Source organism: Propithecus coquereli, unplaced genomic scaffold (genome assembly GCF_000956105.1).
Source record: "Propithecus coquereli isolate 6110/MARCELLA unplaced genomic scaffold, Pcoq_1.0 Scaffold119, whole genome shotgun sequence".
Classification (NCBI taxonomy): Eukaryota; Metazoa; Chordata; class Mammalia; order Primates; family Indriidae; genus Propithecus; species Propithecus coquereli.
In genome coordinates, this window is record NW_012135969.1 from 430,944 (window position 1) to 445,625 (window position 14,682).

Consider the following 14,682-nt stretch of genomic DNA (forward strand, 5'->3'; position numbering starts at 1 on the left):
TTGGGGAGCTACTGTCTATGGGTGGATGGTGCCAAGGACTCTGTTGCTGGTGGTACGGAGGGTAGTGAGAACACTTAGCACGCCAGAGCTTCACAGCTACGAAGACCTTCCCGTGCGGTAGAGAAGGAGGTACCTGGGGAAATGAAGCACTAGGTGCTGCGGTAGTTCTAGCATTTGCAAGTGTTGGGACGACGCTGGTGGAGTTGGTTGGCTTCTGTCAACTGCATTAAAAGCTTTGCAAGGAGAAGATGAGAGGCTACCAGTGCAGGGCAAGCTGGGAAACCCTGAGGGCCTTCACCCCCCTCTCCCACAGCCAACGGGCAGGCCGTGCTGGAAATTCGGTCCAGGATTTGATCAAAGGGGTGGTGCGGCCCCAAAGGAGACGGGACGCACATCTAGCACTTCTCTGCCAGCCACGGGCGGGGACGGGGACAGGGTGGGCCTTGGGATGTGGGTATTGGAGTCCTTGAGTCCCCTCACTGGGGAGCATTGACCCCTTATTAGAAGGCCTCATGTGAGGCTGATGCGCCACCATATGTTTTTTTTTATTATTGTGGTAAAATATACATAAAATTTACCATTTTAAGCAATTTTATGTGTGTATTTCAGGGCATTAAATTCATTCATACTGTTGTGCAACCATCACCACCACCGTCTCCAGCACTGTTTCATCTCCCCGAACTGAAACTCTGTCCCCATTAGACAGTGACTCCCCATTGCCCCCCCGTGCCCAGAAACATCATTGTATTTGCTTCACGATATTTTCTTGTTTTCTTTAAGATCCATCCCTGTCTCCCCTGCAGATCAGTGAGCAGGGGTGGGTCTCAGCAGGGCTGACTGGGGAAGCAGAGTCCCTGCTGTGGGAGGCTGTCACTTATCCAGCGGGGACACTGAGGCCCACCAGCGCATTCTGCCTTGGGCCAGGGGAGCACCCGGGGGCGAGCGTGGGAATGCCGGCTGGAGAGCACAGAGTTAGACGTAGCAGGATATCGGGCTTAGTGTCATATCAAGGACACCGGGAGCTGGTCCTAAATAAGCGGCTGGGGTGTCCCCTTGAAGCTTGGACCCAACCGAGGTACAGCTGAGCCATGCAACATAGAAGCCACAGTGAATCGGAAGCAATGCTACTTTCTGGGTGAAACAGGGCTAGTGGCACATGTGAAAGGGATAAGATTTGGGATCTAGTGAGTTAAATAAAATTTATTATTGTGATTCGTCGCACTGTTTCTTTTCAGTTTTTATTGTGGCTGCTAGAAAAAGTTAACAGTGCCTCCGTGGCCCACATTCTGTTGCTGCCGGACAGCGCGGGCCTGCGGGAAAGAGGACGGAGACGCCAGACAGGGCTGAGGCAGATGCGGAGGAAGGGGTGGCGAGTTAGCACGAGTTCACTGTGGGCGACCAGGACACCCACCAGCTCACCGTGTCCTTCGGGAGGCCCTAGAGGACACTCCTTTCACTAAAGCAATTCACGGGCCTTGGTGAACCTGCCGTCCTGTCAGCCAGAGTTGGTGGCGGAAGACGTCACCCTGGACCCGGGCCCCGGCGTCAGTGGGAATGACAGGACTCCGCCACAGCAGAGGTGAGGTGGTGGCCCTGACGTGTGGGAGGCAGGGTTAATGTCATTGCCACAAGAGGTGACAAGGCTGGAGTGGCCGGGATCAAGGATGAGACCCAGGCGTTCCTAAGACAGGCAACAACAGTGTTTATGTAACCGAAAAAGACCCAAAGCAAATGAACAGAAGGCTGGCATCAGCCCCGTAGTGGAAAATCATGAATTGTTTCCAGGTCCGAACCACTTCTCAGAGCCATCGAATGATCCCCTTGAGAGATGACCCTGCAGGACAGCAGGTATATACGATGACTATTCCCTCAATCTTTCCCTGAGTTTCCTCCAGCTCCATAGCAGGGAGGCTGCGCGCCGGGGAAAGGAGACCACCGCTCATCCAGGGCCGCTCAGGGGCTGTCAGATACCGGATCTGAGCTGATACTGACACCCGCCAGGGTACCCCCAATGCGTGCTATGGTTGGGTGCACAGAAGCCAGCTGACAGTGAAGGACAGGTTGAAGCCATCTCACGTTGGGTCCAATAACCTGCAGAGCCACCTTCTGGTCATTGCCCCGGCTCCTGATTGCACACTTAGGATGAGTAGGATGGATATACAACTGGCAGAACCCTCACCTGGGCTTCCTGGCATGTGGACTGGGGCCGGTTTTATAGGAGGGGCCAAGCCCTTGAAGCTGCTCCCTCCGCCCCCAGCCAGGAAGGTACGGCAGGAGCAATGCTGCATTCCGAGTAGACTAGAGACAGCACCACCTTCAAAGACTTGGAAAACACAGGGATAGCTGTGGTCTCTACCACGCCTCTTCCCAAATTCACCAGTATGGTCACTGCGAACATCAGGTGGGTCCTGGCGGGGGACTGGGGACTCTGTCAACCCGGCCATCTGTAGATCCAGTTGCAGCTGCTGCACCAGATGCACCAACACAGCCCCTGGCACTTGGTGCACAGCTGTGGATCTGGCAAATGTGTCCTTTGCAAGTCCTGCTGGAAGAAAAGATTAAAAGCATTTGGAGTCACATGGAAAGGAGAGTGGTACACATTCATGATTTAGTCCCAGCTCTCTCCTGCCCTCGGGCACAATGCAGGGGCTCAGAGCCTGTAGGGTTCAAGGTCTGGGTCGTCCCGGCCACCTAGACCACGAAGTGCTGGCGGAGGGTGAAGGAGATCTGGAACAGAGGGTGGTGGGAGGGAGATGAGGAATGTTAGGACCGGAAGACCTGTTGCAGCAGCTTGTCATTAACCCTCCCGTGTTAGGCCTTTTGGAGAGATTGTGACTAGCATCACCTGGAATACTCAGTGTTAGGTTCAACTTCATGGAGGGCGGGGGGAGGTCTGAGTGGCTGGGGGTTGGGTGGCGGTTTAGTTCAGCCTGCTCTTGCCCTCACTCTAATTCCAGCGACAGCTGTGGAAACAGTTCCGTGTGGGCTGCACAATGGTAGAATCGTGCACAGGCATAAAACGCTTCTTTTGTTTTCTGCCTGGCTCTGACACTGTGATGAGGGGACCAGCCCTCTTGGTATGTACATCTTCTTAGGGTAACCCTGAACTAACAGGGCGTGGGAACCAACGGATAAATGCTTCTCCCTGTCGATCCCCCAGAAACAATTCTGAGAGGCATTCTGGACTTCAAGACCTCAGAAGGTCTTAAGACTCAAACCCAGTTACCCCTATGGTCACTAAGTTGACAACCCCTTCCCTTCCCTGCGTTGGCTTTTTCTCCTTCCCTGGGATCAGCTCCCACATAAACCCCCTGCACCCGTGTCCTTGTCTCAGGCCTGCCTGCCTTCCTCCTTTCCTTCCTCCCTGCCTCCCTCTCCGCCTTTCTTTCAAGACAGGACCTCGCTCTGTCACCCAGACTAGAGAGCAGTGGTGCGATCATAGCTCAGTGCAACCTCAAACTCCTGGGCTCAAGTGATCCTCCTACCTCAGCCTCCCAAGTAGCTGGGACTACAGTTGTGCACCACCATGCCTGGCTAATTTTGTTTTTTCATTTTTGTAGAGATGGGGTCTTGCTATGTTGCTCAGGCTGGTCTCAAACTCCTAGCCTCAAGCAATCCTCCCTCCTCAGCCTCTCAAAGTGCTGGGACTACAGGCATGAGCCACTTTGCCCGGCTCAGGCTCTGCTTTAGAAGGGAGCTCAGGTTAAGACAGATGACAAAGCCAATAGTGGCCCAGTCAGCACGTTTATGCTGTCAAAGGCTTAAAGGTTTCTAAGAGTAGCAGCCAACTGTCATGTCTCAGACTAGGCACTGTCCTGTTTTGAACAGCTGGCCTTTCGTGAGTTCTTCTCATGTGCCTTGTCCTGCGCCAAGACCTTTATATTCATTACCTGGGTTTGTTCTCATAGTAGCTCCATGATGTGAGCATTATTTTCTTCCCCCACCCCTCACCCTCTCTCCCCACATCTTACAAATGAGGACACTGAAGCCCAGAGAGGTTAGGTAACTTGTCCGGAGTCACACAGTTAGCACATGACTGAGGCTAAATTTGGGTCTGTCTGACTCTGGAGCCCCCACACCCTTAGCCTCTGTAATATATCGATTTCCCCAAATAAAAATAGCAACAGAGAAAGGGGGACTTACGCTAATGATGCTGCCTTATGGCAGCAAAATCCACAAAGCCATCTGGGCCCAGGTGTGCAGCGTCCCTTCCGACCCCTAACAGGCATTCCCAACAGCTGCCGCTGTTCTTTGCTACGATTTAATCCCAGTCCAACCCCTTACCAAGTGGGTGACCTTGTAAAATGACATCTGAGTCTAAGTTTCCTTAACTGTAAAAACAAATTAATAACATTGGCCTTGCAGGATGTTACCATCGGGTTAGTGTCTAATTAATGATAGCTATGAATTTTCTAGTCAGAGATTCATCATTAGGAATAATTAGGACTGAGTTTCAGGCAACCCCAAAAAGAAGAACGGAGCAGAAATGCTTGGGTCAAGTTGTTTTGTTTGTCTGGAAGCCTAGAAACCCCTCTGGACGTTTATTGCACTTTACTTTCAACGCCTAGAATGAGAGATTCAAACCAGAAATCATTCTGTCCCCTGCAGTGAGTTGAATTGTGGTGCCCCCAAAACATAAGTCCACACCCTAACTGCTGGAGTCTGTGAACATGATCTTATTTGGGAAAAGGATCTTTGCAGACATAATTACATGAAGGATCTTGAGACGAGATCATCCTGGATTATCCGGTCAGCCCCTAAATCCATTGACAAGCATCCTCGAGAGAGACAGACAGCAGGAGAAGAGGGGAAGGCCCCGTGAAGGCCACGCAGGTTGCAGAGAAGGAGCCACAGGCCAAGGAACGCTGGAGCCACCAGAAGAGGCTCCGCTAGAGTCGTCAGAGGGAGCACGGCCCTGGGACACCTTGACTTTGGACTTCTGGCCTCCAGAACTAGGGGAAAATAAATTCCTGTTGTTTGGGGCCACGAGTGTGTGGCAATTTGTCAGAGCAGCCCTAGGAAACGAATACCTTCTCCCTCCCTCCAACGCAACTCTGCGCAGTTCTCTCCACGGACGCTGTTTGGGAAACACGTCACAGAAAGGCGCACTTCTGGCGTGAGCTAAATCTCGAGGACTGAGAAGGACCCTCAAAATCAATATCTGTATGTTGGCAGCCTTGCCAAGTCCGAGAGCAAATGGGAACAGCAGTGGACGCAAAAGGTTCGCTCGAGTCATCTCGCTTTCCTCTTTGGTGACGGCAGGCACCGTCGTCTTCAGACACATTTCCAAGGTCATCTATTTTTGTTTTAGCATCTAGACGTGAATTTTGCTCTTGAACCCATGGTGGGCCCGGGGACAAGGAAACCTGAAAGGTGGTCATTGTAATACCTCCCGGACATGCTTATGAAGAGCCCAGTGGTCTAACAATTATTATTTTTAAAATGGTGAGGGAATGGGGAGGATGGTCCATACCTAAAAATAGCAAAAGCAACTCAAAGCCATTACCCACGGGGGCCACCTGCCCAAACTGCTGTCTGCTGACAGCACTGGCTGTACCCAAATGGGCCAAATGAAAAGTGTCTAAACATGAAAAATAGGAATTCACTTTATGTAACCAGGTTAGACACTTTTTTTAAGTGTCAAAAAGATTTTTTTTCTTTATGTAAATCAGCTTCATAAAAAGCATCTTACCCTGAGATGTAGTTTATTTTTTTACATTTCAGATGACAAGTTCAGAGTAGACACATCCAGGTTTATAATCATTACAGGCTTCTGAAATATAAAAGGGAAGATAATTCACTAAACTTAAGATACGTGTTCAGAGAGGCTCTTTTAAAAATCCTATTCCTACAGCTGGGTGCCCTGACAGAACCAAGTATTTACTGATTTTCCCTGGACTATATTAAATCATTTATTCTTGAAAATGTCTGAGCCAGGTACAGTAGCTCATGCCTGTAATCCCAACACTTTGGGAGGCCAAGGCAGGAGGATCACTGGAGGCCAGGAGTTTTAGACCAGCCTGGGCAACATAGCAAGACCCCATCTCTACAAAAAATAGAAAAATTAGCTGGGCATGGTAGTGGTGTCTGTAGTCCCAGCTACTCAGGAGGCTGAGGCAGGAGGATTGCTTGAGCCCAGGAGTTCGAGGCTGCCGTGAGCTATAATAAGACCACTGCACTCCAGCCTGGGCAAGAGTGACATCATGTCTCAAAAAAAAAAAAAAAAGAGAAAGAAAATATTTGAGTAGTGACTCTACATCCTCCTCGCTGGATCTTCTTTTACAACATCCACCCACAACAGCCTTCCCTCTTCCCTACCCCTCCATCCCCGGTGGGACTTCTCCGGAGCTGTGGAATTGGGGGCTGCTGGTTTCCTGGAGTGTGGCTATTACTCCCACCCACCCTATTCCTGGGTTCCTAAAGCCCCTGAGCACAGGGACATTTGTCTCATGTCAACAGCATCCCTCACCCCAAGCTGTGGCTCACCTTGCTCTATTGGTGCCACCTCCCAGAACATGGGGGTGGCATAATGTATCTCCTGGGCGTCTCCGGCCCCTGGACAAGAGAAAGGGAACAGGAGTTATTGGGCCAACTACCTGAATCTGTGACCGCACGAGGGCAGTGCCACCGAGCCCCCGGACTCTGCGGGGGGTGCTTACCGTCTTGCGCTGTGGAAACACACTGCCTGGATTCCACGTCTGGCACAGATGCCTCATCTGTAAAGTGGCAGTGACACAAATCGGGAGTCAGTGGTGTGTTAGGGCAGGTAAACGGCTTAGCACCACGCCCGGGACGTGGCTGGCACTCGGTGTTGGCCGGGACTGTTCCCACTGTCAGCCAAGGCCCTGGGTCTCGTTTACTGTAAAGCAGCGTGTGATGCCTGCTTTGAGACGTAATCCGGAAAGACTTTGGATCACAGCGGGGATCATTCCGAACTGATGTTTAAAAATCACCAAGGTATGTTGTTAAGTGAAAAAATCAAGGTGCAGAACGGGACACCTGTGAGATGCTACCACTGTGACCATTTGTTCAGCAGACGCACACAATACCTGGGAAGGATTTAAAAAACTGGTGGTTCCCTGGAAAGGCCCCAGCAGTGGGAGGGAGACACTGAACCCTACTCCTTTGTTCAGGTTTTTATCGATGTGTCTGCACCACCTTAAAAAATAAAAAAGACAAAAACCTAAAACGAACTAAAATACCCAACGAAGTTCTCTTACCTGCTGGATCGTTACTGATGTTTGCGTATATTCCAACTTCTCCACGGTCCTTGGGCACGTTATGTCTCATAGCTTTTCCTACATAAATTGGTACAGAATCATTCAATTAAACCAATTCAGTGACATTTTCTTCATCTCTTCTGCCACGGAGCAGAATTCCCCCAGAGCTCTGAAAGAAAGAGTGACTTGCTCCCAAAGGGCCCCAGCTGTTGTCTAATGAAGGAAAACCAGGGACCCAACAAGGAGGCTAAGGCGCCCACTTCTGCAGGCCAGGGGCCAGCCCAGCTTGTCTTCCCAGCCTCGTGGGGAACATGCTTTGCCTATCAGATTAGGCCGGAAATGGCCACATTTTCTTTCCTTCCCTGAAGAGAACAGTCTATAAGAAGCTTTGGAATATCTTCAAGTGATAGTAAATAACCCAGTTGGATTCTATTTTAGCTCTGGCCAGTAATCAAGAATATTAATGCCACTTTTGCAAGACCTGGGCTTTTTGTAGGAAGGGGAGAGATGTTTTTCCGATATATGAGATGTATACGTTGTGACATCTATGTTCAAGTGTTTTGTCAACTGAGTCCATGACTTCTCTGAGTTATGACTCTCTAGAGATGGAGGGAAGCACAGGGGCCTGATATTTATGATCATTTAGTTCTCTTGCCAGTTCTGACAGCAGCTCCATGATCCCATTCCACAGGTCAGAACGCTGAGGCTCAGAGAGGCAAAGGAGCCTGCCCAACACCCCCCGGCTCGCTGCTGGGTGCCAGTGCCAAGACACAAACTGTCTTTTGCGAAAATCTTAATGTTCCTCCACACTTGTGTGCCACTTTGAAATCTTAACCAGAGGTGGGCATGAGACGTGAAGAGTGAAAAGTGGTAACAGGCTTCGAAGGATGTTGAGTTTTTTGCCGGATGTGGCACTTAAGGTGGGGAGGAAAGGAACGATGCTGGTGTTTGCCTTCATGTGATGAGCTTCCTCTAAGTAGCAGATCCAGTGAGGATGCTGAATAACACAGGCTGGGCTCTTGCCCTCAAGGAGCCTGCAGGCAGGACCAGCTATGCCACGTGTAGGGCCCAGTGCAAGAGGAACACTTGTTCCCAAGCCTTAAACTTGTTTCAGAACACAAGTTCTTAAAGCCATGACCAAGTACGTCTTCCACAAGGGGTCATACAAGGAAGAGAAAAGGGCCTCTCATTAAAATATATTAATATTTTTACACCCATGTTTATAGCATGTGCAATAGCCAAAAAGTGGAAGCACTGCAATGTCGGGGAGGGATGAATGGATAAACAAAGTGTGGTCTCTCCATACCATGGGATCTTCAGCCTTAAAAAGGAAGGAAATTCTTTTTTTTTTTTTTTTTGAGATAGAGTCCTGCTCTGTCACCTGGGCTAGAGTGCCGTGGTGTCAGCCTAGCTCACGGCAACCTCCAACTCCTAGGCTCAAGCACTCCTCCTGCTTTGGTCTCCCAGAGTGCTAGGACTACAGGCGTGAGCCACCGCGCCCAGCCAGGAAGGAAATTCTGATACATGCTACAACATAGATGAAGCTTGAGGATATTAAGTGAAATAAGCCGGTCACAGAAGGACAAATGCTATATGATTCCACTTACACGAGGTACTTAGAGTAGTTAAATTCAGAGACAGAAAGTAAAACGGTAGTTGCCAGAGGCTGGAGGGAGAGGGAGTGGGGAGTTAGTGTTTATGGGCGCAGAGTTTCAGTTTGGAAAGATGAAAAAACTTCTGGCTATGATGGTGTTTTTGGTTGCACAACAATGTGAATGTACTTAATGCCACTGAGCTGTGCACTTAACCATGGTTAAAATGGTAAATTTTCTGCTATGTATATTTTACGACCATTAAAAAATAATGTGAAGAAGAGTCCAAAAAAATTATTAATTATTTTTAGATGGTGACAGCAGAGCATTAAACCAAATGTGGAGCCCTCCTTGGCATGGGCACTATGCAACTGCCCAGCTTGCATGCCCATGAAGCTGTCTCTGCCGCAATCTAATTCAGAAAAGGCTTTCACTGGAGAAATGAGAGTTATAACTATGTGTAAACCACTCAGGAAGTCTATTTTGTTTATCCTTCCCTTTCTCATCTTTTCTTCCTATTTTCCCCATTCCATTTCTGATCCATCTTTTCCCCTCCTCCTCGCCCTCTGCCCTGCTGTCTGTATCCAAAACCCATGGGAAAGCAATGGCAAAGTGCCTAGAGAACTTACTTGCTTTGTATTTTGGTAGTATCCAAAAAGCCAGAATTAGGACTGTCACCGTCAGCATCAGTAATAGCCCCGGAAGCAGTAGCTGCAGGCAGAAAGGACAGCCACCTCCGCCTGGAAGAAGACAGCATTCACCGGTGACCACAGCACTTTCTTTCCCAATGACACTGAGCTGGTAGATGTCCTAGAAAGGACAATCACAGCTGTCTCCCAAGGTAACCAGCATACTATGCATCCAAATTCCCAAACTGCTATAGATATCTGCTCGTGAGACTTATTAGTCAATGAAGTTCTCATAGTCATGACCAAGCACGTCTTCCACTGGGTCATACAAGGAAGAGAAAAGCAGCACAGCATTTAACAGGTGATGACTGGCAGTGTTGCTAGGGTCATAAGCATCAGAAAGGCTGGAGCATCTATTGGGCAGAGCCCTTAGCCATGCTGGCATGACTGTGTCACCCAAACAGCCACCATTTATTATTAGCTACATGCCAGACACTGTGTTGGGCACCTTGCACGTGTTGCCTTATTTATCTCATTGGTACTCCCTTTTTATAGATGAGGAAAGTAAGACTCAGAGAGGTTAAGTGATTTTCCCAAGATCACACAGCCAGTAAATGGAAGGGCTGTGATTCGTAGCCAAATGTTTGGCTGCCTCACTTGTTTAGAGCTCACTGAACACCAGTGTGGGGGCTCTGTTCTTCCAAAGATGTGGCTGGGTGAAGTGTTCAATGTCTAAGGAGGCCTTCTGCCTTTGCTAACCTAGTTTTTCTTCTATCCTTCTCCTACCTTGACAAATGCACCTTCATAAGGACCTGGAAGGTCAGGTTTGAATCTAGAATTCTCAGACTCTCTGGAGTTCTGCACCAGAACACGGCAGCATGGGGAGAGCCCACCGCAGTCCTGGCCCGCCCCCTTCCCGCCGGCACCTAAGGGGCCCTACATGCACATGGGCCCCCAGCCTGCATGTCCAAACACTGTCCTTACTGCACCCTCAACGGCTCCCTTGGCTCGGGTCCAGGGAAGCTCACACCCTCGCTGTGGACCACCCTTGGAAAAACCAGCTGGGGAAGAGACTTGTGCACACCCTGGAAGTGGGTTCTGATCTGATTGGGCAGGGAATTTGGGTCCAGGTCCCCAGAGTGTGGGACAGAAAAGTAGGCATATAGCATCCAAGTGGGCGCATCCCCATCGCTCCCTGGACCCCTCAGCCTACGGGGAGGGGCATAGCCCAGAGGCACCAGAGCAGAGCCCTTCCAACCCCGCGGTGGGTCAGGGGCCCCTCTTGCCCTGAGCCAATGATCACCAAACCTTAGCAGTGGGGCAATAAACAGCCAAGCAGAGGGCACAGGTGTTAGAAGGCAATAAAAAAATTACGAAAAAGCAAAGAAAACCAAAAGACTTACATTTCCCCAAGAGAAATGGGGAAAAGGTACAGCTGCTTAGAACCCAGGTAATGGAAGGGCAGGGCAGGAAGCAGGGTCAGGGCAGAGAGTCTCACCACAAGCCCCTTCCTGACCCAGCTTCTAGGCTTTCCTATGGCTCCTTTACGGCAGACAGCAACCCCATTAGAGTTTGTGTGGACCCTGCCACAGGAACCCTGGAACTGGAAACAGGTGGCCAAAGTGGGAAATGCGTGGGCAGGGGTTTCGCTTGTTTCTGGAAGCAAGTCCAGACCCTGTTGAAAGAACTCAGGTCGCCCTTACCTGTCGAGGTCACGGTGACAAGCCAGCTGTACTTTGTGTGGCTAGGCAGACTGTTTCTGGCTTCACACCTATACTCTTCCTCTTCTCCACTGTTCTTCCTGGTGAAGTTAAATTCAGCAGGCTCCCTTCTGTTCTTGGAAATAGCTGGTGATATGGTGACGTTTTTTTCAAAGAAAGTGTAATTGATGGGCAGCGAGCCATTGACTGAGATGCAGTGTAGTGTTACGTGTCGTTCTGTTTCTGTTTGAGTGACCGTGACGCTCAGCACTGGGGCAGTCACCGGCTCTGCAAGGATGAAGGTGCGTGTGAGAGGGGTACGCAGATTGGGTTCACTCGCTCAGGCCACAGATGGAGACGAACCCCCTGCTCTGTTCCAGGCGGTGGACCCAAAGACGAATGACCCTCTTCCTGAGGAGTCAAGAGGCCGCAAGCCAGCAGGAAGGCGAAGGGGCGTGTGACTAACGCCATGCCGCGTACTGAGAAAGCCAGACGGTGGGGGGTGTCTCTGTGCTTTGAAGACTTGGGGTGCAAACTTGCCTTTCAGAGAATTCACAATCTGTTATTGCTAGTGAGGAATATAATTTTGTCAATGATCCAGTTTCATGTATGAAGTTGAGAGGTGCTTTTGTTCTCAATCCTTACAAGGTTACAACGGTTTTTAAAATTTATTTATTTATAAATTTTTTTAGAGACATGGTCTTGCTATGATGCCCAGGCTGGACTCAAACTCTTGGCCTCAAGCGATCCTCCTGCCTCAGCTTCCTGAGTAGCTGGGACTACAGATGTGCACCATTGTGTCTGGCTCTGGGAATTTTGTCTTTTTTAAAAGAAATCCCACAATATCATTTTCTCTAACTGTATTTTCATTTATAGAATTCAGCTGTGTAGTTATCTTTCGCATCCTCCACAAAGCGGTTAGTAACCCTGCTTAAATAGATGCAAGCGAAACTCCCAACAGGAAGTGTGTAGGACTGGTTGTCAGGCCAGACCCCATTTTGTGGGAGAACCCAGCTACACGGTTTGTTTGTTTTGTTTTTTCAGACTTTTGCCTGAGGCCATAAGACTATTATCTGAAAGTGAAATGGAATTATTAAGAATAAACATCTAAGTGACATAGGCTCCGGGCTCTTGAGTAAGTTTTCACAAGGGACATGGAGAGCCCTTCATAGAAGAGGAAAGAATCCCACTAACTGCGGGGCCTCCACTTACCAACAATGGTGAAGTTGAGCTCACGACTATATTTTCCGCATTGTAAAACTTCAGCTTTGCATTTGTAGGGGCCCGAGTCAGGCACTTCTGAGATGTTGAGGTTAAAAATCACGGGTTTGCCTGTTCCATTCTGGGTTCCCAAGTATTTACCATGCCGAAACAACGAATAGGTGATCTGCAGTGATTTGTTCTCATTGAAACAAAACAGAGACACATTTTGACCCTTCATGACCACATTAGTTTCTGAGTACAACCTTGGAGAAGGGAATTCTGGAAGATAAAACGACACAAGAAAAGGTCCTTGTTAAAATCCTTTGATAATAACTTAGTGGTTGTCTAGCCATATTTTTATGGGGCCAGGTGGTAGGGACACTCTGTTGCTGGTGAGCTATCCTAAGGGAGGCATCTCCTGCCTGCACAGCCAGACTGACCGGCGTGTAAGGAGCCTCCGGGCCTGCAGCAGGAGTGGACTTGACCATGTAGACTCTTCTGTGCTTGCTACCTCTCTTGCCGGTGAGAGCCTGAAGTGGCCTCTATTAAGATTAGCTATGCTGGCCGGGCGCAGTAGCTCATGCCTATGATCCTAGCACTCTGGGAGGCTGAAGCAGGAGGATCATTTGAGCTCAGGAGTTCGAGACCAGCCTGAGCAAGAACGAGACCCTGTCTTAAAAAAAAAAAAGAACTCTTTATACTGTAACAACAACAACCTTGGCTAGCCTGTGTCGACAGCTTACTCTATGCCAGCCACTGTGCCGAAGAACAGGGATCGTCTCATTCAAGCCTCACGGCAACCCTCCTAGGTGGGTGCATTGATTATCTTACTTCACACATGAAAGAAATTAAGCTGAAAAGTGTCATGTCACGTGTTTAAGCTGCCCGCTGCTAGGCAGCAGAGCCAGGTTTAGGACCCAGGTGGTCTAACGCTAGGGGAGGCTGTCTCCTGATACATATTTCTACTCTTGCTTGAATTATTTTACAATAACTCTGTGTTGGTTTTCTAGTTAAAACACAGTAACAACAAAACAACAACGAAGTTAAAAATTTTTCATTGTAAAAACAATCTTAATATTTTGTTACTGAGTCTCCGAAAAAAGGCTCTAGCCGCCTCCCTAAAATCATTTTATTTTAAACAGTAGGTAATGGAAAAGACTTTGCTCTTTGGTTGTTCATCTAGAAGCATAGAGAAACTTATTAATGCATGCTCAGGTTTAAAGTGGGCCGTCTCGGCTGCACGCGGTGGCTCACGCCTGTAATCCTAGCACTCCAGGAGGCTGAGGCGGGCGGATCGTTTGAGATCAGGAGTTTGAGACCGGCCTGAGCAAGAGTGAGACCCCGTCTCTACTAAAAATAGAAAAATTAGCCAAGCAACTAAAAATAGAAACAAAAAATTAGCCAGGTATGGTGGCAAGCTGTAGTCCCAGTTACTCGGGAGGCTGAGGCAGGAGGATCGCTTGAGCCCAGGAGTTGGAGGTTGCTGTGAGCCAGGCTGATGCCACGGCACTCTAGCCCGGGCAACAGAGCGAGACTCTGTCTCAAAAAAATAAATAAATATAATAAATAGTAAATAAATAAGACCGTCTCGCCACTTCAGCAAACACAGTTTTAGTAAGAGAGACGTAAATGAAACTCACCATCTGTTTTCATCGTCCCACAGTCCAGTACGGCATTTTGAGCTGAAAGAGAGAAAAGGAACACGAGAAAGCTCACTTTCCACATGACATTTGGATTTGAAGATTCAAGCCTCAGAATGACATGTAGGGCTCACATGTGACAGAAGAAAACGTGCCCCAGAAGAGCAGCGTGTTCAGGTGGCTCCGCATTCTCCCGAGTGAAGTCAGAGAGGAGGGTGAAGCAGGTTCGGAAGCCGGGCGGTGGTGAGTCACTCAGAGGACTTCCTTTTTTTCTTGATCTCATTAAGGAAGTCAGAGGGTCTGGACACATTTTGCACAATTTGACCAGTGGGTTGGACCAACCTCTGTTCCTCCCTGAGTTCTCGCAAGAAGAGAGAGATTTGGTAGGCTGCCCCTAACTCGGGACGGCTGGGCATTTGGAAGCGGGAGAAAGACAAAAGTCTGTTACATTGTGTTTGTGTCAACCCGCCTGGTCACCTGTGTCTGCACTGTCTACATCCCGAGGAATTTAGTGTAAGTTTGGTTTAGTCTTTGGAAACAAACGTTGACTGTCTTGAGCAGACGCCCACAAACATGGGCTCAGAAAGGCCTGCTTTTGTTAAATGCTGGTTTCTAGGCCCCATTGCAGACTTACTGGGGTTGAAGCCTGGGACTTTGATATTTTTAACAAGGGCCCTAAGCAACTCTTTGTTTTTGTT

General features: G+C 49.0%; 1 protein-coding gene across 1 annotated transcript; it reads right to left on the minus strand.

Annotated features, from left to right (window-relative positions):
* Positions 1-5,720: 5,720 nt before the first annotated feature.
* Positions 5,721-14,173, minus strand: MILR1 (mast cell immunoglobulin-like receptor 1). Its single transcript, XM_012659558.1, has 9 exons — positions 14,119-14,173; positions 13,985-14,026; positions 12,354-12,623; positions 11,145-11,429; positions 9,442-9,552; positions 7,221-7,298; positions 6,660-6,716; positions 6,487-6,555; positions 5,721-5,773 (listed from the first exon to the last, which is right to left on the minus strand). Exons 1-9 carry the CDS (start codon positions 14,171-14,173, stop codon positions 5,721-5,723), a joined length of 1,020 nt encoding a protein of 339 aa, XP_012515012.1.
* Positions 14,174-14,682: the final 509 nt, after the last annotated feature.